The sequence below is a fragment of the Coregonus clupeaformis genome, unplaced genomic scaffold (assembly GCF_020615455.1).
Source record: "Coregonus clupeaformis isolate EN_2021a unplaced genomic scaffold, ASM2061545v1 scaf0002, whole genome shotgun sequence".
Classification (NCBI taxonomy): Eukaryota; Metazoa; Chordata; class Actinopteri; order Salmoniformes; family Salmonidae; genus Coregonus; species Coregonus clupeaformis.
This window is the reverse complement of record NW_025533457.1, coordinates 2,007,025-2,030,435: the sequence shown is the minus strand read 5'-3', so window position 1 is coordinate 2,030,435 and position 23,411 is coordinate 2,007,025. Positions and strand designations below refer to the sequence as shown.

At 44.9% G+C, this 23,411-nt stretch overlaps 1 protein-coding gene across 5 annotated transcripts in view; it reads right to left on the bottom strand.

Annotated features, from left to right (window-relative positions):
• rufy3 (RUN and FYVE domain containing 3) overlaps nt 1-23,411 on the bottom strand; it is a 54,700-nt gene that overhangs the window by 24,204 nt on the left and 7,085 nt on the right. For 3 of the 5 annotated variants that reach the window (XM_041835943.1, XM_045212260.1, XM_041835946.1), the window contains exons 3-4: nt 6,250-6,423; nt 3,230-3,347 (exon numbers count right to left, since the gene is read on the bottom strand). In XM_041835943.1, coding sequence (XP_041691877.1) covers nt 3,230-3,347; nt 6,250-6,423 — 292 coding nt within the window. Of the gene's footprint in view, nt 1-3,229; nt 3,348-6,249; nt 6,424-16,312; nt 17,096-23,411 lie in introns of those variants that run through there. The other 2 variants (XM_041835944.2, XM_041835947.2) reach the window with 1 other exon arrangement.

Below are 23,411 nucleotides of genomic sequence, written 5' to 3'. Positions count from 1 at the left end.
ACTATCATTCACCTGATGATAAGACCAGATGTATGAGGAAAACTATCATTCACCTGATGATAAGACCAGATGTATGAGGAAAACTATCATTCACCTGATGATAAGACCAGATGTATGAGGAAAACTATCATTCACCTGATGATAAGACCAGATGTATGAGGAAAACTATCATTCACCTGATGATAAGACCAGATGTATGAGGAAAACTATCATTCACCTGATGATAAGACCAGATGTATGAGGAAAACTATCATTCACCTGATGATAAGACCAGATGTATGAGGGAAAACTATCATTCACCTGATGATAAGACCAGATGTATGAGGAAAACTATCATTCACCTGATGATAAGACCAGATGTATGAGGAAAACTATCATTCACCTGATGATAAGACCAGATGTATGAGGAAAACTATCATTCACCTGATGATAAGACCAGATGTATGAGGAAAACTATCATTCACCTGATGATAAGACCAGATGTATGAGGAAAACTATCATTCACCTGATGATAAGACCAGATGTATGAGGAAAACTATCATTCACCTGATGATAAGACCAGATGTATGAGGAAAACTATCATTCACCTGATGATAAGACCAGATGTATGAGGAAAACTATCATTCACCTGATGATAAGACCAGATGTATGAGGAAAACTATCATTCACCTGATGATAAGACCAGATGTATGAGGAAAACTATCATTCACCTGATGATAAGACCAGATGTATGAGGAAAACTATCATTCACCTGATGATAAGACCAGATGTATGAGGAAAACTATCATTCACCTGATGATAAGACCAGATGTATGAGGAAAACTATCATTCACCTGATGATAAGACCAGATGTATGAGGAAAACTATCATTCACCTGATGATAAGACCAGATGTATGAGGAAAACTATCATTCACCTGATGATAAGACCAGATGTATTTGAGGAAAACGAAACTTCCGGAGGACCCTATTGTCCTTTCACTCCCTCCCCTCTACATTTAAAAAAACGTTTTAGTCATTTAAGCAGACGCTCTTATCCAGAGCGACTTACAGTTAGTGAGTGCATACATTTTTTCATACTGGCCCCCCGTGGGAAACGAACCCACAACCCTGGCGTTGCAAGCGCCATGCTCTACCAACTGAGCTACAGGAGGTTGCTGTTGGGACTACACATCCTTCTGTATCCGCTGCTAAAGCCACTTTCTATCACACGAAATGTCAAGGAAACTCCTTTCCACCTTCTCCCTCCTTAAATCCTTAAAAGTATATTGACGCACCCATGCGTGGGCTGTGTATCAATCCACTGCCTCCACCTGTGTCGGCCTTCCGCATCTGCGGTGAAAGGTGGCAGAGCTACAGCAGTGTTTGTCAGACCAGGAGACATCCCGAAAACCGGTCTTCTCACGAAAACGTCTGTGGCGTCCAAACGGTGGTGTTCTCTGTTTTGCCCAACGACCCCCACAAGTGTCACGGGACTCGTCTGAAGGTAACCGGTACCGGTTTAAAACATGAATGGAAGACGTTTTGTGCCAACCCCCAAAAAAGGGGTTAAATATGTATTCATAAAACAAAAATATTGGCCTCCCGAGTGGCGCAGCGGTCTAAGGCACTGCATCTCAGTAGCTAAAGGCTTTTAGAGGTTAATCCACCACTCCCTCAGTCTCTGCGGACGACTTTGAAAACCACTTTGAAAAGAAGGTTGACGACATCCGCTCCTCATTCATTCTGCCTATTGAGTCCACTGGTCCCACTCACACAGAACTACCCTACTCCTTGACCTATTTCTCCCCTCTCTCTCTCCAGATGAAATCCTGAGACTAGTGATGTCTGGCCGCCCGACAACCTGCCCGCTCGACCCCATCCCCTCCTCCCTTCTCCAGACCATCTCTGGAGACCTTCTACCATTCCTCATCTCCTGGCTGCGTCCCCTCCTTTCCAAAACACTCGCTATCTCTCTCAGAATTATCTTCTTGACCCTAAACAGTCAGGCTTCAAGACGGGTCATACAACCGAGACGATCACGGAGGCTCTCCGCACTGCCAAAGATGACTCGCTCTCCTCTGTTCTCATCCTCCTAGATCTATCCGCTGCCTTTGACACGTGAACCATCAGATCCTCCTCTCCAATGTCTCAGGGCTGGGCGTCTCAGGCTCTGCATATTCTTGGATAGGATCCTACCTGGCAGGCCGCTCCTTCCAGGTGACGTGGAGAGGATCTGTGTCTGCACCACGTACTCTCCCTACTGGTGTCCCCCAGGGCTCGGTTCTAGGCCCTCTCCTCTTCACTCTATACACCAAGTCACTCGGCTCCATCATATCCTCACATGGTCTCTCCTATCATTGCTATGCGGATGACACTCAACTTTTATCCTTCACGCATCTCCGTACGCCTGGCAGATATCTCTGCCTGTACTCAGTTCTGCCACCTCTGTTCTCTTGGCCACCCCTTTCGTGAACTAACACTCACACTTGACTTTTTTCTCCCCCTACTAGCACTGACTATGCTGATAGCTTACTATGACTGAGATATGTGGTCCCACCTAGCAGCTTACTATGACTGAGATATGTGGTCCCACCTAGCTATCTGAAAGTGGCACTCCAGGCTCCTTTTCACCTCATTTAACACCTGATTTACTTAACAAAAGGAACATCTCAATAGGTGGTCCAGGTATGTCGTGACATCACAAGCGGGGGGGGAGGCCGATGACATCACGGATTCCCATCAGACCAACTCCTTGACAACAACAAAAAATACTGTTTTGAGCAAAACATAATTTTTTTTACCCTTTAGTGTGTGTACTTTACTGTACTTGGGATATCACTTTTCAACAGGAAAAGTTTTTTTTAAAAATCAGGACGTCTTTAAGATGAAGGCACTAACTAAATCGATCCGGATAAGAGCGTCTGCTAAACGACTAAAATGTAGTAATTGTACATCTTAAATGACCACGTTGTCATGAATTTGATGATGTAAGCTTGAAGCACATTCACCAAAAACAGTATGGGACTCGCACCAGGAAGTAGGTGGGACTTTCACAGCATATCAGATACCAAGTGAACTGTGGGTGACAGTCTACCATTATAATCTAACCATCGCCAACAGCTGGGCTAAAACATTAAAGAATATAGACAGAAATATAGAGCTTCAATATTTAGATTTAAAAATGGGAAAAGAGGACAGGACATAGGAAGAGGATGTTGGGGATGGCATTATAGGGAGATGTAGTCTTACTTGAGTCCTGGCAGGTCTTTGACGCTGGCCGTGATCTCTCCAGCCTCAGGGGTGAGTTTCTCCACAAGCTCCAGGGCCCCCCAGAAAGACTTGTTCTGCCCCAGGAACGTCTTCTTGGCTGAGGGGGTTGGTAGAGGAAGGGTGTTCCAGGACAAGCAGAGGAGGAGGGGTGTTAGGCAGAGGGACTGGCTGTGACCAAGAAAGCTTTCGTTTCCTTTATGCTTAAAACCTCTGGGGCTAAACAGCGCTCTCTGCTTTTAAGTACAGCGTCTTCAGAAAGTATTCCTAACCCTTGACTTATTGCACATTTTGTTGTGTTACAGCCTGAATTCAAAATGGATTCAATTGATTCCCCCCCACCCATCTACACACAATACCCCATCATAACAAAGTGAAAACATGGTTAGATATTTTTTTTCAAATTTATTGAAAATGAAACAGAAATATCTCATTTATATAATTATTCACACCCGAGTCAATACGTTAGAATCACCTTTGGCAGTGATTACAGCTGTGAGTCTTTTTGGGTAAGTCTCTAAGAGCTTTCCACACCTGGATTGTGCAACATTTGCACATTATACTTTTTTTAATTATTCAAGGGCTGTCAATTTGGTTGTTGATCGTTGCTAGACAGACATTTTCAAGTCTTGCCATAGATTTTCAAGCCGATTTAAGTCAAAACTGTAACTAGGCCACTCAGGAACATTCAATATTGTCTTGGTAAGCAATTCCACTGTAGATTTGGCCTTGTGTTTTAAGTTATTGTCCTGCTGAAAGGTGAATTCATCGCCCAGCGTCTGGTGGAAAGCAGAATGAACTAGGTTTTCCTCTAGGATTTTGCCTGTGCTTAACTCTATTCCGTTTCTTTGTATCCTAAAAAACTCCCTAGTCCTTGCCAATGACAAGCATACCCATAACATTACATTTACATTTTACATTTACGTCATTTAGCAGACGCTCTTATCCAGAGCGACTTACAAATTGGTGCATTCACCCTATAGCCAGTGGGATAACCACTTTACAATTATTATTATTATTATTTTTTAGGGGGGGGGGGGGTTTCAAATGTCTCCGGAAGGTGGTGAGTGACTCCGCTGTCCTGGCGTCGTGAGGGAGCTTGTTCCACCATTGGGGTGCCAGAGCAGCGAACAGTTTTGACTGGGCTGAGCGGGAACTGTGCTTCCGCAGAGGAAGGGGAGCCAGCAGGCCAGAGGTGGATGAACGCAATGCCCTCGTTTGGGTGTAGGGACTGATCAGAGCCTGAAGGTACGGAGGTGCCGTTCCCCTCACAGCTCCATAGGCAAGCACCATGGTCTTGTAACAGATGCGAGCTTCAACTGGAAGCCAGTGGAGTGTGCGGAGGAGCGGGGTGACGTGAGAGAACTTGGGAAGGTTGAACACCAGACGGGCTGCGGCATTCTGGATGAGTTGTAGGGGTTTAATGGCACATGCAGGGAGCCCAGCCAACAGCGAGTTGCAGTAATCCAGACGGGAGATGACAAGCGCCTGGATTAGGACCTGTGCCGCTTCCTGTGTAAGGCAGGGTCGTACTCTCCGAATGTTGTAGAGCATGAACCTGCAGGATCGGGTCACCGCCTTGATGTTAGCGGAGAACGACAGGGTGTTGTCCAGGGTCACGCCAAGGCTCTTCGCACTCTGGGAGGAGGACACAACGGAGTTGTCAACCGTGATGGCGAGATCATGGAACGGGCAGTCCTTCCCCGGGAGGAAGAGCAGCTCCGTCTTGCCAAGGTTCAGCTTGAGGTGGTGATCCGTCATCCATACTGATATGTCTGCCAGACATGCAGAGATGCGATTCGCCACCTGGTTATCAGAAGGGGGAAAGATGCAGCCACCACCATGCTTGGAAATATGGAGAGTATTTGGAGAGTGGTACTCAGTGATGTGATGTGTTGGATTTGCCCCAAACATAACGCTTTGTATTCAGGACATAAAGTTTATTTCTTTACTACATGTTTTGCTGTTTTACTTTAGTGCCTTATTGCAAACAGGATTAATGTTTTGGAATATTTTTATTCTGTACAGGCTTCCTTCTTTTCACTCTGTCATTTAGGTTAGTATTGTGGAGTAACTACAATGTTGATGATCCATCCTCAGTTTTCTCCTATCACAGCCATTAAACTCTGTAACTGTTTTAAAGTCCCCATTGGTCTCCTGGTGAAATCCCTGAGCGGTTATTTCCTCTCCGGCAACTGAGTTAGGAAGGACGCCTTTATCTTTGTAGTGACTGGGTGTATTGATACACCATCCAAAGTGTAATTAATAACTTCACCATGCTCAAAGGGATATTCAATGTCTGTGTTTTTATTTTTACCCATCTACCAATAGGTGTAAGGCATTGTAAAACCTCCCTGGTCTTTGCTGTTGAATCTGTGTTTGAAATTCACTGCTCGACTGAGGGACCTTACAGATAATTGTATGTGTGGGGTACAGAGATGAGGTAGCTATTAAAAAATCATGTTAAACACTATTATTGCACACAGAGTGAGTCCATGCAACTTATTATGTGACTTGTTAAGCAAATTTTTACTCCTGAACTTATTTAGGCTTGCCATAACAAAAGGGTTGAATACTTATTGACTCAAGACATTTCAGGTTTTCATTTTTAATTAATTTGTAAACTAAAAACTAAAACATAACACATTTCTAAAAATATAACTCCACTTTGACATTTTGGGGTATGTGGCCAGTGATACACATTCTCAATTTAATCCATTTTAAAATTCAGGCTGAAAGAAGAAAATGTGGAAAAACTAAAAGGGGTGTGAAAACTTTCTGAAGGCCACTGTACATCCTTGGCTTATGAGAATCATTATCATAACTGTATAGGAAATGGTCCAGAAGGGATGTGACTGTTATGAAGACGAGTGCACTCCATGGAGGAACAAGCATCTAGAACAAACAGCCCGGTCCCAGATTGTCTGGGTAAGACGGCACAAATAGATCTGGGACCAGGCTGGAACAAACAACAACATTAGGTAGCTGTAACGTCTCCTTACTTTTGAGTCCGTGTTTGAGGCAGTGCTCCATGACCACGAAGAACTGCTGCAGCGGAGCGTAGTCGGAGTCCAGGGTTCGGCCCAGGTTCAGGGCCGACTCAATCAGGCCCTTGATGCTCAGCTTAGCCATGTTCATCAGGTTCAACCGCTCAATGGCTATAGGGTCCTTCGGATCTGGAGATGGAGAGAGAGGGGGAAAGGGGGAGAGAGGGGGAAGAGATAGAGGAGAGAGGGGGAAAGGGGGGGAGAGAGGGGGAAGAGATAGAGGAGAGAGGGGGAAAGGGGGGGAGAGAGGGGGGAAGAGATAGAGGAGAGAGGGGGAAGAGATAGAGGATAGGGGGGAAAGGTGGGGAGAGAGAGGAGAGGGGGAAAGGGGGGGGAGAGAGGAGAGGGGGGAGAAAGGGGGGGGGGAGAGATAGAGGAGAGGGGGAAAGGGGGGAGAGAGAGGAGAGGGGGGAAAGGGGGGAGAGAGAGGAGAGGGGGAAAGGGGGGAGAGAGAGGAGAGGGGGGAAAGGGGGGAGAGAGAGGAGAGGGGGGAAAGGGGGAGAGATAGAGGAGAGGGGGAAAGGGGGGAGAGAGAGGAGAGGGGGAAAGAGGGGGAGAGAGAGGAGAGGGGGAAAGGGGGGGAGAGAGAGGAGAGGGGGAAAGGGGGGGGAGTGGAGAGGGGGAAAGGGGGGAGAGAGAGAGAGGAGAGGGGGAAAGAGGGGAGAGATAGAGGAGAGGGGGAAAGGGGGGAGAGATAGAGGAGAGGGGGAAAGGGGGGAGAGATAGAGGAGAGGGGGAAAGGGGGGGGGGAGTGGAGAGGGGGAAAGGGGGGGGGAGAGGAGAGAGAGGAGAGGGGGAAAGAGGGGAGAGATAGAGGAGAGGGGGAAAGAGGGGTTGAGCAACACACCCGGGTACAACATACATTGGTCACCATGGCAACAGCTGAAGGCTGAGAAGGGAATGCAAACTGCTCCAATAGACAGAGAGGAGGGGGGAGAGGGGAGGGGCTGTAGCAGCCAACAGAGAGAGGAGGGGGGAGGCTGTAGCAGCCAACAGAGAGAGGAGGGGGGAGGCTGTAGCAGCCAACTCAAATACGCAACAATGCATTTGCTCTCTAATGACAGAACAAGGCCTACAAGATGACAGAACAAGGCCTACACGATGACGGAACAAGGCCTACAAGATGACGGAACAAGGCCTACATGATGACAGAACAAGGCCTACATGATGACAGAACAAGGCCTACATGATGACAGAACAAGGCCTACATGATGACAGAACAAGGCCTACATGATGACAGAACAAGGCCTACATGATGACAGAACAAGGCCTACATGATGACAGAACAAGGCCTACATGATGACAGAACAAGGCCTACATGATGACAGAACAAGGCCTATATGATGACAGATCAAGGCCTACATGATGACAGAACAAGGCCTATATGATGACAGAACAAGGCCTACATGATGACAGAACAAGGCCTATATGAACACATGATCAAAATGACAGCATTGATTCAGATGGGTTTATTATCTATTTTGTCAGAACATGGAAGGGCATTCTACATCTGAAGATGAAACTGGCATCATAAGTCACAGCCTTTATACTGCAGAACAGCTTATGTGGAGGTACAAAGACAATAATTACACATCCACTTCACATTCTCCCCAAAAGATAGTCTTTAAGGCTGTGGTACACTCATTCTATACAGTCTCCTATAAAACTACAGAGTACTGTGTAACCTTGACATGTAAATACTGACGAGACACTGGATATCATGCTGTGAACATCATGCAACTACAATATACGGTATGCAGTTCGATCATACGAGTGAAGACCTTTAAAGTTAGGGAACAATGTTGTGAAATGAAGAAGCAGCCAGTGGAAGAAGCCAGGTTTATTGGTCTTGTTTCCTCCTGAGCTCATATTCTATAGGAGCAGTGGCCTACTTCTAAATGAAACTGCTCTCAAACAAATGTTTGTGGCAAACGCCTAACAGTTTGTTGTTGGTTCAGACAGTAACTTCTGACACACTGGGGGTTCTAGGACCCTGGGGGTACTTGAGAAGACTCATGAGACCATAGGCTTACTGGTAAAATGCACATTAGGGGGTACTTCAGGGGTACTCCAGGCAGAGCAAAATTCAGTTGGAACAGTAATCGAAAATGGTTGAAAACCACTGGGCTATAGAATAGGATAAGTGTTGATCCCATGCTTCATGAGCTGAAATAAAAACATCCCAGAAATGTCATGCACAAATTAGTTTACATTCCTGTTAGTGAGCATTTCTCCTTTCCCAAGATAATCCATCCACCTGACAGGTCTGGCATTTCAAGAAGCTGATTGATCATTACACAGGTGCACCTTGTGCTGGGGACAATAAAAGGCCACTCTAAAATTAGCAGTATTGTCACAACACAATGCCACAGATGTCTCAAGTTGAGGGAGTGAGCAATTGGCCTGCTGACTGCAGGAATGTCCACCAGAGCTGTTGCCAGAGAATTGAACGTTCCTTTATCTACCATAAGCCACCTCCAACGCAGCTTTAGATAATTTGGCAGTATGTCCAACCGGCCTCACAACCGCAGACCAAGTGTAACCACGCCAGCCCAGGACCTCCACATCCGGCTTCTCACCTGTGGGACCAGCCACCCAAACAACTGATGAAACTGATGAGTATTTCTGTCTGTAATAAAGCCCTATTGTGGGGAAAAACGAATTCTGATTGACTGGGCCAGGCCCACCCATGGCTGAATCCATGCCCAGTCATGTGAAATCCATAGATTAGGGGCTAATGAATTTATTTCAATTGACTGATTTCCATATATGAACTGTAAATCAGTAAAATCTTTAAAAGTGTTGCATGTTGCGTTAATATGTTTGATCAGTATATTTACAAATCCTAGGAACAGGCTGGAGCCGGATTGGCAGTTCTGTGGGGGAGGTAGGCCTAACCCTGGCATAGCTCTGAGCTCTACCCAACAGGCCTTGCAGCAACAGGGTACTGGCCAGGAAACAGAGAGAGAATAAAGCAACAGAGCCATGGTAGAGGTAGAGAGAGAGATGTGGAATGTTTACCGTTCATTTTTTATTGTTTTTCCACTTTTGTTTATTATCCATTTCACTTACTTTGGCAACGTAAAGATACGTTTCCCATGACGATAAAGATATGTTTCCCATGACGATAAAGCCCTTTGAATAGAGCGAGAGAGAGTCTGATAGCAAGATGATAATGTCATTGTATGCTGTAGCGCAGGGTTCCCCAATTAGATTTCCAAAAGGGCCATATTTGGTCAGGCATGCCAAGCCGAGGGCCAACAGGTTTGTTTTTTTGGGCGACAGTTTTGTTTTATCAGTTTTCACTTCTATTGTGATTTTATAATTATTAGTAGTGGTGTTAGGAGTCACATAAGAGAAAAATGAAAAATACTAAATTAGTCCAAAACCAACTATTTAATTATGTTGTTTTACACATAGTTAAAACCGAGTGCTTGTATGACGTTAACATGCTTACAAGCTGGTCAGATTTTTCTGGGTAGTTTACATTAAAACTGGCAGCATGAATAGAGTTAAAATGCCGCTTCAGATTGTCCGCTTTGATTCCAGCTACAGTCTGCATGCATATTAAGCATGTGGGCATAGCACTGTTGTGGTCCGGTAAAAAAAAGCAATACCTCTCAGTCCAGTCAGTTTTTACCTGACGGTTCTCCTGGTCTACCTTGCGTATCTTGGCCAATGCCATGTTGGTTTGACTGGATTTAATAATGTTTTGTGAGGAAGTGGTCAGTCCATTTGATGAAAGAGGGTTAACTGGCGAGCGGCTGCGGCTACTGTATGACACTACACTAGGTAGCTAGTCGAGTGGAGACGAGTACGCAAAGCACACGAAGCACATCTTACGTATGCACGCGGTAAAGGCCACAGGTCAAGGTGTGGGATCATTTCAAAATAAAGCAGAGCCGCGGATATTAAATTCATGTTTATTATAACAAGTGAATGCCAATGCTGTCAGTGTGGGCCAGACATTTTGCTCTTGCGGGCCGGATCTGGCTCGCGGGCCGCTTATTGGGGTTGGCTGCTGTAGCGTTAAGATTTCCCTTCACTGGAACTAAAGGGCCTAGCCCAAACGATGAAAAACAGCCCCAGACCATTATTCCTCCTCCACCAAACTTTACAGTTGGCACTATGCATTGGGGCAGGTAGCGTTCTCCTGGCATCCGCCAAACCCAGATTAGACCATCGGACTGCCAGATGGTGAAGCGTGACTCATCACTCCAAAGAACACGCATTCCACTGCTTCAGAGTCCAATGGCGGCTAGCTTTACACAACTCCAGCCGACGCTTGGCATAGAGCATGGTGATCTTAGGCTTGTGTGCAGTTAAAATTGGCAAAAAAATACAGATTTCTTTCCTCAGGGCCGTGGGGTGAGACAGGGATGCAGCTTGAGCCCCACCCTCTTCAACATATACATCAACGGATTTGCGAGGGCACTAGAACAGTCTGCAGCACCCGGCCTCACCCTACTAGACTCGGAAATCAAATGTATACTGTTTGCTGACGATCTGATGCTTCTGTCCCCAACCAAGGAGGGCCTACAGCAGCACCTAGATCTTCTGCACAGATTCTGTCAGACTTGGGCCCTGACAGTAAGTCTCAGTAAGTCAAAAAATATTGGTGTTCCAAAAAGGTCCAGTTAACAACACAACAAATACAAATTCTAGACACTGTTGCCCTAGATCACGCAAATAATTACACCTACCTCGGCCTAAACATCAACACCACAGGTAACTTCCACAAGGCTGTGAACAATCTGAGAGACAAGGCAAGAAGGGCCTTCTATGCCATCAAATGGAACATAAAACTCAGCATCCCAATTAGGATCTGGCTAAAAATACTTCAATCAGTTATAGAACCCAATGCCCTCTATGATTGTGAGGTTTGGGGTCCACTCACCAAGCAAGAATTCACAAAATGGGACAAATACCCAATTGAGACTGTGCATGTGGAATTCTGAAAAAATATCTAGTGCCTTCGGAAAGTATTCAGACGCCTTGACTTTTTCTAAAATGGATTTAAAAAATAAAAATCTTCAGCAATCTACACACAATACCCCATAATGACAAAGTGAAAACAGGATGTTAGAAATTATTCAGACCCTTTGCGATGAGACTCGAAGTTGAGCTCAGGTGCATCCTGTTTCCATTGATCATCCTTGAGATGTTTCTACAGCTTGATTGGAGTCCACCTGTGGTAAATTCAATTGATTGGACATGATTTGGAAAGGCACAAACCTGTCTATATAAAGGTCCCACAGTTGACAGTGCAAAAACCAAGCCATGAGGTCGAAGGAATTGTCCGTAGAGCTCTGAGACAGGATTGTGTCAAGGCACATATCTGGGGAAGGGTACAAAAAAAATGTCTGCAGCATTGAAGGTCCCCAAGAACACAGTGGCCTCCATCATCAAGTTGTAGAAACATCTCAAGGATGATAAATGGAAACAGGATGAAAATTAGCTCTATTTCGAGTCACATAAAGGGTCTGAATACACATTTGCAAACATTTCTAAAAATCTATTTTTGCTTTGTCATTATGGGGTATTGTGTGTACATTGATGAGGGGAAAAAACAATTTAACCCATTTTAGAATAAGGCTGTAACATAACAAAATGTGGAAAAGGTCAAGGGGTCTGAATACTTTCCAAATGCACTGTATATACATGCCTCCTGTAAGACCTTATGATCCGTGACCCGTACAGACCATACATACATGTGGTCCTCTGTAGCTCAATTGGTAGAGCATGGCGCTTGTAACGCCAGGGTAGTGGGTTCGATCCACGGGACCACCCCATACGTAAAAATGTATGCGCTTTGGATAAAAGCGTCTGCTAAATGGCATATTATATTATATTATATTATTATACATGATACAGACATTACATTTTACATTTTAGTCATTTAGCAGACGCTCTTATCCAGAGAGACTTACAGTTAGTGAATACATATTTTTTTATACTGGCCCCCCGTGGGAATCGAACCCACAACCCTGGCGTTGCAAACGCCATGCTCTATCAACTGAGCTACATCCCTGCCGGCCATTCCCTCCCCTACCCTGGACGACGCTGGGCCAATTGTGCGCCGCCCATGAGTCTCCCGGTCGCGGCCGGCTACGACAGAGCCTGGATTCGAACCAGGATCTCTAGTGGCACAGTTAGCACTGCGATGCAGTGCCTTAGACCACTGCGCCACTCGGGATACAGACCACATCTTGGTGTCATCATAGTCCTCATAGAGCGCTCTAACATATGGTGTATGGCTATATTCTGAAATAAAATGCACATTTAATTTATTCAACATAAAAAAATATTAGTAGTATCTCAAAAGTTCCCTTTTTGATTTTGCTTGTTTTTAGACATTGTTTGGCCACAATGTACTCTTCAGACACATCAGCGTTCCAGAGTCGGCTTTCTGCTACTTTTGAAGAAATTATCAACTTTATACAGAAACCAAATCACAGCCCTCCTGTAGAATTGCACATTCAGCAAATCACCAGCAGAGGGAGTTCACTTGAACTATTTTCCGATTCACTGTTTTGGTGGTGCTCATAAAAAGTATCTTAACATAAAAAGTAGCAGAGAGCCCACTCTGGAAATGTGATGTACTTGTAGAGTATATTGTTTAAAACAAATGTCTTAAAAAAACGAACAAAATTGATGTTGAATAAATTAATGTGTAAAATTAAATGATTTATATAAACACACTAGATGACTGATTTGGGGGTACTGTGTTGAAGCGACCACGCCTCCATCTTGGTATTCCCCACCGTTGTAAAAAAATATATATTTTTGAAGTAATAGAAATCCATTTATTAATGTCTACATTCGTTTGTTTTATTACAGACACCTTAACTGCATACTTTAACATTCTATTATGACCTAAACAAAAATAAATATTTTTAGAGATTACTAATGTTATTGTCCCCACTACAACAACTAAATAGATGTAATTTTGTCCTTGAAACATTGAATTGAAATACTGTAGAATTCCATTCATTCCTATTGAGGGCCGCTCCTACTGGTGAGTGCCAATATGGCCGACCGGTGGCTTCAAAGCCTCTCATTGGCCAATTCATAGCATCAGCAATCCAGGGTTTAGATAAAATCATTGGTCAAATTGTATTTAAGAATGTAGCGATACCTCATATTTTAGGGAGCACACGGTATAATGACACCAAGATGTCTGTATCACGGTATAATGACACCAAGATGTCTGTATCACAGGATCCCTACAGGACACAGGATCCCTACAGGACACAAGACCTCATCTGAAAGATGCACCTTATTTCCAAGCAGCACCTCACCACACCTAGGGTGACCACACTTAAACTACCCCACATGCAGGACAGCAGGATGATTTACGTGACAGTGTAGCCTAACCACACCCCTCTCCTCCTCCATGGCTCAGAGAGAACATCATGGTCCTCTGTAGCTCAGCTGGTAGAGCACCGCGCTTGTAACGCCAAGGTAGTGGGTTCGATCCCCGGGACCACCCATACACAAAAATGTATGCACGCATGACTGTAAGTCGCTTTGGATAAAAGCGTCTGCTAAATGGCATATTATTATTATTTATTATTATCATTACCATGACCTGGGCCTGTATTCTGACGTGACTACATTACCATGACCAGGGCCTGTATTCTGACGTGACTACATTACCATGACCTGGGCCTGTATTTTGACGTGACTACATTACCATGACCTGGGCCTGTATTCTGACGTGACTACATTACCATGACCTGGGCCTGTATTCTGACGTGACTACATTACCATGACCTGGGCCTGTATTCTGACGTGACTACATTACCATGACCTGGGCCTGTATTCTGACGTGACTACATTACCATGACCTGGGCCTGTATTCTGACGTGACTACATTACCATGACCTGGCCCTGTATTCTGACGTGACTACATTACCATGACCTGGGCCTGTATTCTGACGTGACTACATTACCATGACCTGGGCCTGTATTCTGACGTGACTACATTACCATGACCTGGGCCTGTATTCTGGCGTGACTACATTACCATGACCTGGGCCTGTATTCTGACGTGACTACATTACCATGACCTGGGCCTGTATTCTGACGTGACTACATTACCATGACCTGGGCCTGTATTCTGGCGTGACTACATTACCATGGCCTGGGCCTGTATTCTGGCGTGACTACATTACTATGGCCTGGGCCTGTATTCTGGCGTGACTACATTACCATGACCTGGGCCTGTATTCTGGCGTGACTACATTACCATGACCTGGGCCTGTATTCTGACGTGACTACATTACCATGACCTGGGCCTGTATTCTGACACGTCTACATTACCATGACCTGGGCCTGTATTCTGACGTGACTACATTACCATGACCAGGGCCTGTATTCTGACGTGACTACATTACCATGACCTGGGCCTGTATTCTGACGCGTGACTACATTACCATGACCTGGGCCTGTATTCTGACGTGACTACATTACCATGACCTGGGCCTGTATTCTGACGTGACTACATTACCATGACCTGGGCCTGTATTCTGACGTGACTACATTACCATGACCTGGGCCTGTATTCTGACGTGACTACATTACCATGACCTGGGCCTGTATTCTGACGTGACTACATTACCATGACCTGGGCCTGTATTCTGACGTGACTACATTACCATGACCTGGGCCTGTATTCTGACGTGACTACATTACCATGACCTGGGCCTGTATTCTGACGTGACTACATTACCATGACCTGGGCCTGTATTCTGACGTGACTGCATTACCATGACCTGGGCCTGTATTCTGACGTGACTGCATTACCATGACCCGGGCCTGTATTCTGACGTGACTACATTACCATGACCCGGGCCTGTATTCTGACGGGACTACATTACCATGACCTGGGCCTGTATTCTGACGTGACTACATTACCATGACCTGGGCCTGTATTCTGACGGGACTACATTACCATGACCTGGGCCTGTATTCTGACGTGACTACATTACCATGACCAGGGCCTGTATTCTGACGGGACTACATTACCATGACCTGGGCCTGTATTCTGACGTGACTACATTACCATGACCTGGGCCTGTATTCTGACGTGACTACATTACCATGACCTGGGCCTGTATTCTGACGTGACTACATTACCATGACCTGGGCCTGTATTCTGACGTGACTACATTACCATGACCTGGGCCTGTATTCTGACGTGACTACATTACCATGACCTGGGCCTGTATTCTGACGTGACTACATTACCATGACCCGGGCCTGTATTCTGACGTGACTACATTACCACGACCTGGGCCTGTATTCTGACGTGACTACATCACCATGACCTGGGCCTGTATTCTGACGTGACTACATTACCATGACCAGGGCCTGTATTCTGACGTGACTACATTACCATGACCTGGGCCTGTATTCTGACGTGACTACATTACCATGACCAGGGCCTGTATTCTGACGTGACTACATTACCATGACCCGGGCCTGTATTCTGACGTGACTACATTACCACGACCTGGGCCTGTATTCTGACGTGACTACATTACCATGACCCGGGCCTGTATTCTGACGTGACTACATTACCATGACCCGGGCCTGTATTCTGACGTGACTACATTACCATGACCCGGGCCTGTATTCTGACGTGACTACATTACCATGACCCGGGCCTGTATTCTGACGTGACTACATTACCATGACCCGGGCCTGTATTCTGACGCGACTACATTACCATGACCCGGGCCTTTATTCTGACGTGACTACATTACCATGACCTGGGCCTGTATTCATAAAGAGTCTCAGAGTAAGAGTGCTGATCTAGGATCAAGTCCTTCTGTCCATGTTATTTATTATGATCTAAAAGGCTGATCCTAGATCAGCACTCCTACTGAGATTAGTTTTTATGAATATGGGCCCTGGATGCTGTAACGTTGCATCCTCTTGAACAGGGCCCCATCCCCCACACCCCCTCCACCATCCTAGACTAGGTCAGCCTCAGCCCCTGTCAGTCACCTACCTTCGTGGGCTGGTTCTGGGTCTGGGGTGAGGGAGATGTCGTTGAGCTCCCTGAGACAGAGCCATTCTCCGTCCACAGACACACGGAAGTTGCACAGGTAAATGGTTTCCCGGGCGGCTTGCGTGATCTTGTCAGTGGTGGGGGTCGGGGCATCGGCCTGAGGAGTCACGTCTGCCATGATGACTCAGCGAATAGAGGGCTGAGAGAAGAATGGCAACAAAGCAGGAACGCTCTCTCTGTCCAGGCGACACAAAGGCCGAAAAGAGGGGGATGGAGAGAAAATCTCTGTGCCGAACCACAGCAGTGGAACAGGACTGAAGAGATGAGAGAAAGAGGACAGAACGGTGTCCAACTCTTCAGATAGAAGAAAGGACGGCGTTATTTTCTTCCACTCCGTGCCTCCTCCCCCTTCACGCACTCCTGCCTTTACGGATGAGTAAGGAGAAAAAACACCACTGTGCGTCTGTCTCAACAAAAGCTGCAGTCCTGCCCTCTCCTCTCTCCTCTCTGCAGCGCGGCACAGCCTGGGTACTGGGAGAACAACGCTAGGTCTCTGCCTGGGCGCGGCCTGGCTACTGGGATAACAACGCTAGATCTCTGCTCTGCTGGAATTACAGCTTCTCCTTTTGGTGGGCTCTGCCTTCGCCCCTCTCCTCTCGTTCGGCTAGCCCTCACAGGATTGGCTGTGTGCAGGCAGTGAGTCGCTGCTCCTCTGACAGACAGCAGAGTGGGTGTTGACCAAGATGGCTGCCTGATAATGAGCTAGCTGGGCAACAGAGCAACATCACCTGACCAGATGGTGCATGCGTAAAAAAGGGGAGGGGGGGGGGGTGCACTGTAATTCCCCTGATGCCCATTTGTTGCTTTTGATGCTGGGAGGGAGAGAGGAGGCATATTTGATGCAGGGAGGGAGGGAGGTAGGGAGGAGGCATATTTGATGCGGCTCGTCGCTCTCTCTGGCATCAGCCAGATTTCCTGGCAGGGAAGAACTATTAAATCAAAACACTGAGCTGAGAACCACCATTTTACTCAGCCACCTGTATTTACAGGATACAACTGCCCCATAAAAACACTGGACATTTGAATCCTTTGTTCTATCAAGGAAAAGGGTAAGGGGATACGTAGTCAGTCACACATTTCGGTTGTATCTTCCACATTTAACCCCTCTGAATCGGAGGCTGCCGTAATCCACGTCCACGTCACGGATTTATGAGCCCACACCATCTAATAACTTTAGAACTATAAGTATTTCAACATTATTGCATCTCTTTATACTTGTTATAGGCAATGTAAAATAGATTTCTCAATTACTTACCTAGTTAAATAAAGAATGAAAACATGAAATGTGCACCGTTGTCGACAACTGCAAGAAAATAATATTTCACACTGATGTAACACCCGAGTCATGGGTTGATGTGGTAGCTAACAAGTTCTCAGGTCCAAGCGGCCTCATTATAATGTTGCACACACACACACACACACACAATATGCTTGCGCCAGTTCACGCAAAAGTTGGCATTCATAAAAACCAAAATTTGATGGGAGAATGTGCTAGAATATTATCCTCCCACAATCTTTAGACCATGCGTACGCACAGTCTCTAGTGGTTGAAATATTGCACTGCAAGGCAGCAAAAGTAGCCTAGTAGCAGCCTTGTGCTAAATGGGGAATTATGTATATATTATTTTTATATAATAATTATATAATTTTATATATAATTACAGTGGGGAAAAAAAGTATTCAGTCAGCCACCAATTGTGCAAGTTCTCCCGCTTAAAAATATGAGAGGCCTGTAATTTTCATCATAGGTACACGTCAACTATGACAGACAAAATGAGAAAAATAAATCCAGAATTTTTAATGAATTTATTTGCAAATTATGGTGGAAAATAAGTATTTGGTCAATAACAAAAGTTTCTCAATACTTTGTTATATACCCTTTGTTGGCAATGACACAGGTGAAACGTTTTCTGTAAGTCTTCACAAGGTTTTCACACACTGTTGCTGGTATTTTGGCCCATTCCTCCATGCAGACCTCCTCTAGAGCAGTGATGTTTTGGGGCTGTCGCTGGGCAACACAGACTTTCAACTCCCCTCCAAAGATTTTCTATGGGGTTGAGATCTGGAGACTGGCTAGGCCACTCCAGGACCTTGAAATGCTTCTTACGAAGCCACTCCTTCGTTGCCCGGGCGGTGTGTTTGGGATCATTGTCATGCTGAAAGACCCAGCCACGTTTTATCTTCAATGCCCTTGCTGATGGAAGGAGGTTTTCACTCAAAATCTCACGATACATGGCCCCATTCATTCTTTCCTTTACACGGATCAGTCGTCCTGGTCCCTTTGCAGAAAAACAGCCCCAAAGCATGATGTTTCCACCCCCATGCTTCACAGTAGGTATGGTGTTCTTTGGATGCAACTCAGCATTCTTTGTCCTCCAAACACGACGAGTTGAGTTTTTACCAAAAAGTTATATTTTGGTTTCATCTGACCATATGACATTCTCCCAATCCTCTTCTGGATCATCCAAATGCACTCTAGCAAACTTCAGACGGGCCTGGACATGTACTGGCTTAAGCAGGGGGACACGTCTGGCACTGCAGGATTTGAGTCCCTGGAGGCGTAGTGTGTTACTGATGGTAGGCTTTGTTACTTTGGTCCCAGCTCTCTGCAGGTCATTCACTAGGTCCCCCCGTGTGGTTCTGGGATTTTTGCTTACCGTTCTTGTGATCATTTTGACCCCACGGGGTGAGATCTTGCGTGGAGCCCCAGATCGAGGGAGATTATCAGTATGTCTTCCATTTCCTAATAATTGCTCCCACAGTTGATTTCTTCAAACCAAGCTGCTTACCTATTGCAGATTCAGTCTTCCCAGCCTGGTGCAGGTCTACAATTTTGTTTCTGGTGTCCTTTGACAGCTCTTTGGTCTTGGCCATAGTGGAGTTTGGAGTGTGACTGTTTGAGGTTGTGGACAGGTGTCTTTTATACTGATAACAAGTTCAAACAGGTGCCATTAATACAGGTAACGAGTGGAGGACAGAGGAGCCTCTTAAAGAAGAAGTTACAGGTCTGTGAGAGCCAGAAATCTTGCTTGTTTGTAGGTGACCAAATACTTATTTTCCACCATAATTTGCAAATAAATTCATAAAAAATCCTACAATGTGATTTTCTGGGAAAAAAAATATTCTCAATTTGTCTGTCATTAGTTGACGTGTACCTATGATGAAAATTACAGGCCTCTCTCATCTTTTTAAGTGGGAGAACTTGCACAATTGGTGGCTGACTAAATACTTTTCCCCCCCCACTGTATATACCCATCTAGTACTGGGTGAGATCCACCCTTTGCCTCCAGAACAGCCAGAATTCTTCGGGGCATTCTAAAAAGTTGTCTGAAACGTTCCACATGGATGTTGGTCCATGTGACGAGATGGCATCGCTCAGTTGCTGCAGATTGGACGGCGGTACATTCATGCTGTGAACAGCCCGTTCCATCTCATCCCAAAGATGCTCCATTGGGTTGAGGTCTGGGCACTGCACAGGCCACTCAAAATAAACTTAACTCGCTGTCATGTTCCAGGCGATGCTATTCCACTCCTCAGTTGTCCAGTGTTGGTGATCGCGTGACGACTGGAGACGTTTCTTCTTGTTTTTAGCTTATAGGAGTGGAAACCGGTGTGGTCGTCTGCTGCAATAGCCCATCCGTGACAAATATTGACGAGTTGTGCATTCCGAGATGCCGCACACCACTGTTGTACCGTTATGTCTGTCTGTGGCCCGTCTGTTAGCTTGCACCATTCTTGCCATTCTCCTTTGACGTCTCATCAACGAGCTGTTTTCGCCCACAGGACTGCCGCTGACTGGATGTTTTTTGTTTGTCGCACCATTCTAGGTAAACACTAGACCCTGTCTTACATGAAAAGCCCAGGAGGCCGTTTCTGACATACTGGATCCGGCGCGCCTGGCACAGACTAATCTCAAAGTCGCTTAGGTCACTGGTTTTGCCCATTCTAACATTAAATCGAACAGTAACTGAATGCCTCGATGCCTGTCTGCCTGCTTTACATAGCAAGCCACATGACTCATTGTCTGTAGGAGCGATCCATTTTTCGTGAACGGGGTGGTGTACCTAATAAAACAGGCCAATCAGTGTATGATGACTCTTCTAAATAAAAACAATTGTGTCACAGCCTGAATTTAAAATGGATTAAATAGATTTCTCACCTATCTACATACAATACCCCATAATGACAAAGCACAAAAAAAACATTGAAAATGAAATGCATAATTATTCACACCCCTGAGTCTCCAGTCGTTCACCAACACTGGATACATGTTAGATCACCAACACTGGATACATGTTAGAATCAACTTTGGCAGCGATTACAGCTGTGAGTCTTTCTGGGTACGTCTAAGAGCTTTGCACAACTGGATTGTACAATATTCGCACATTATTATTTTTAAAATTCTTCAAGCTCCGTCAAGTTAGTTGATCATTGCTAGACAGCCATTGTCAAGTATTGCCATAGATTTAAGCTGATTTAAAGTTAAAACTGTAATTAGGCCACTCAGGAACATTCAATGTCGTCTTGGTAAGCAACTCCACTGTATATTTGGCCTTGTGTTTTAGGTTATTGTCCTGCTGTAGGTGAATTCATCTCCCAGTGTCTGGTGGAAAGCAGAATGAACCAGGTTTTCCAGTAGGATTTTGTGCTTAACTCTATTCCGTTTCTTTGTATCCTAAAAAACTCTGTAACTGTTTTAAAGTCCCCATTGGCCTCATGGTGTAATCCCTGCCAGGTTTCCTTCCTCTCCGGCAACTGAGTTAGGAAGGACGCCTGTATCTTTGTAGTGACTGGGTGTATTGATCTGTTTGAAATTCACTGCTCGACTGAGGGACCTTACAGATAATTGAATGTGTGGGGTACAGAGATGAGGTAGTCATTCAAAATTAATGTTAAACATTATTTTTGCACACAGAGTGAGTCCATGCAACTTATTATGTGACTTGTTAAGCACATTTTTACTCCTGAACTTATTTAGGCTTGCTTATATCAAGACATTTCAGCTTTTCATTTAATTTTTTTTCTAAAAACAGAATTCCACTTTGACATTATGGGGTATTGTGGTTAGGCCAGTGACACAAAATCTCAATTTAATCCATTTTAAATTCAGGCTGAAACACAACAAAATGTGGAAAAAGTCAAGGGGTGTGAATACTTTCTGAAGGCGCTGTATATCATAACCATCGCAGAATAAATTCCTCACCTTTTCTGGCCATGATGAGTTCATATTCCTGAAGTAGCCATACAAATTACATTTCTCATTAATGATTATTATTTTTTGTTTGTTTGTTTTGTTTTGACTCATAGCATCCGAAAAGGAGTGGGTTTATAACATACAGTAGAATTTAACAGGCGAACAGACATTTGATATTTTGCATTGAAGTGTGTAGGCTACCACTGTAAGTAGGACCTACTGTAGTTTTCATTTTGTTCAGAATGGAAAAAAATTCAGAATTCGCAGGCAGTGGCAGCATATTTAGGTAACGGAAAAAGTAAATGCAAAACATTATTGAATTCAAATGATCTGTTTACAAGGTCAACCATTTGCAATTGTTTTTTTCCCTTTCAGAAAATGTCAGATACAGCAAATTCCACTGCAAAAGAAAACATTGCCAACACCTCCAAAGACTTTCCTTTAGATACTGTCTAATTCCAATACTTCCAAAGTATAAAGCAAAATAAGGCCATTATTGTCACCATAAAAGCTGAATGATGGGCAATTTTCAGCCGTTGCTATAATGCTCGTTCACGCACCGTTTTACGACGGGTCTGATTTCTAGCTGGAAACACCGTCAGGCAGTCACACTGACTCTGGACTCAACACCGTCAGGCAGTCACACTGACTCTGGACTCAACACCGTCAGGCAGTCACACTGACTCTGGACTCAACACCGTCAGGCAGTCACACCGACTCTGGACTCAACACCGTCAGGCAGTCACACCGACTCTGGACTCAACACCGTCAGGCAGTCACACCGACTCTGGACTCAACGGGTCTGATTTCTAGCTGGAAACACCGTCAGGCAGTCACACCGACTCTGGACTCAACGGGTCTGATTTCTAGCTGGAAACACCGTCAGGCAGTCACACTGACTCTGGACTCAACTTCTGTGCCATTCTGAACACAAATACTGGAAATTCCACTAGTCTCATCCAAGGTTATTTCAGTCACACACTGCCAATTTAACTCAACATAGAACACTCAGGAATCAGGATGGAATGAATCACCGGAGGCCTGAGCATTTCACTGTAGCCATCTTGTAATCTACATCTAGCCACATCATATATTGTCTTCTACATCTAGCTACTTCATATCTTGTCTTCTACATCTAGCTACTTCATATCTTGTCTTCTACATCTAGCTACTTCATATCTTGTCTTCTACATCTAGCTACTTCATATCTTGTCTTCTACATCTAGCTACATCATATATTGTCTTCTACATCTAGCTACTTCATATCTTGTCTTCTACATCTAGCTACTTCATATCTTGTCTTCTACATCTAGCTACATCATATCTTGTAATCTACATCTAGCTCATAGACAGTAAAAAAATATGGACGAAGCCATCGATGACGTCACCTCATTGTGTCCTATGAGAACGCTCGGTGGCGCATTTGAAAATCAGGAAGTGTCATTTCAGAGTGTCGCCATCTTGTTACATGGAGGAGTTTTTGGAAACATTTCATGCGCAGTTTGAGCTACTCTAGGAAGTGACGTTGCAGGCTAGCTCAGTGCTGCCCACTCTCGTGGAGTATCTCAAGTTGAAGGCCGACCAAGGTACCATTAGCAACTAAATTATCCTCATAACTTTGTGTGTGATTTTAAAGTAATCTGTTAAAGGACAATCATCTGGTGAAATAAAGGCAATTATTGGTACCATCATTGTAAGAAAAACTGTTTAATATCCACGAATATTGACCACTAAGATCACCATTTCCACCATTCATTATAATGGGGGATCCTGTTTTGTGGAAACAATGGCTGCAGTATCGTGGTCGGCCTTCAATTTGAAATCTTTAATGCGAGAGGGGCAGTC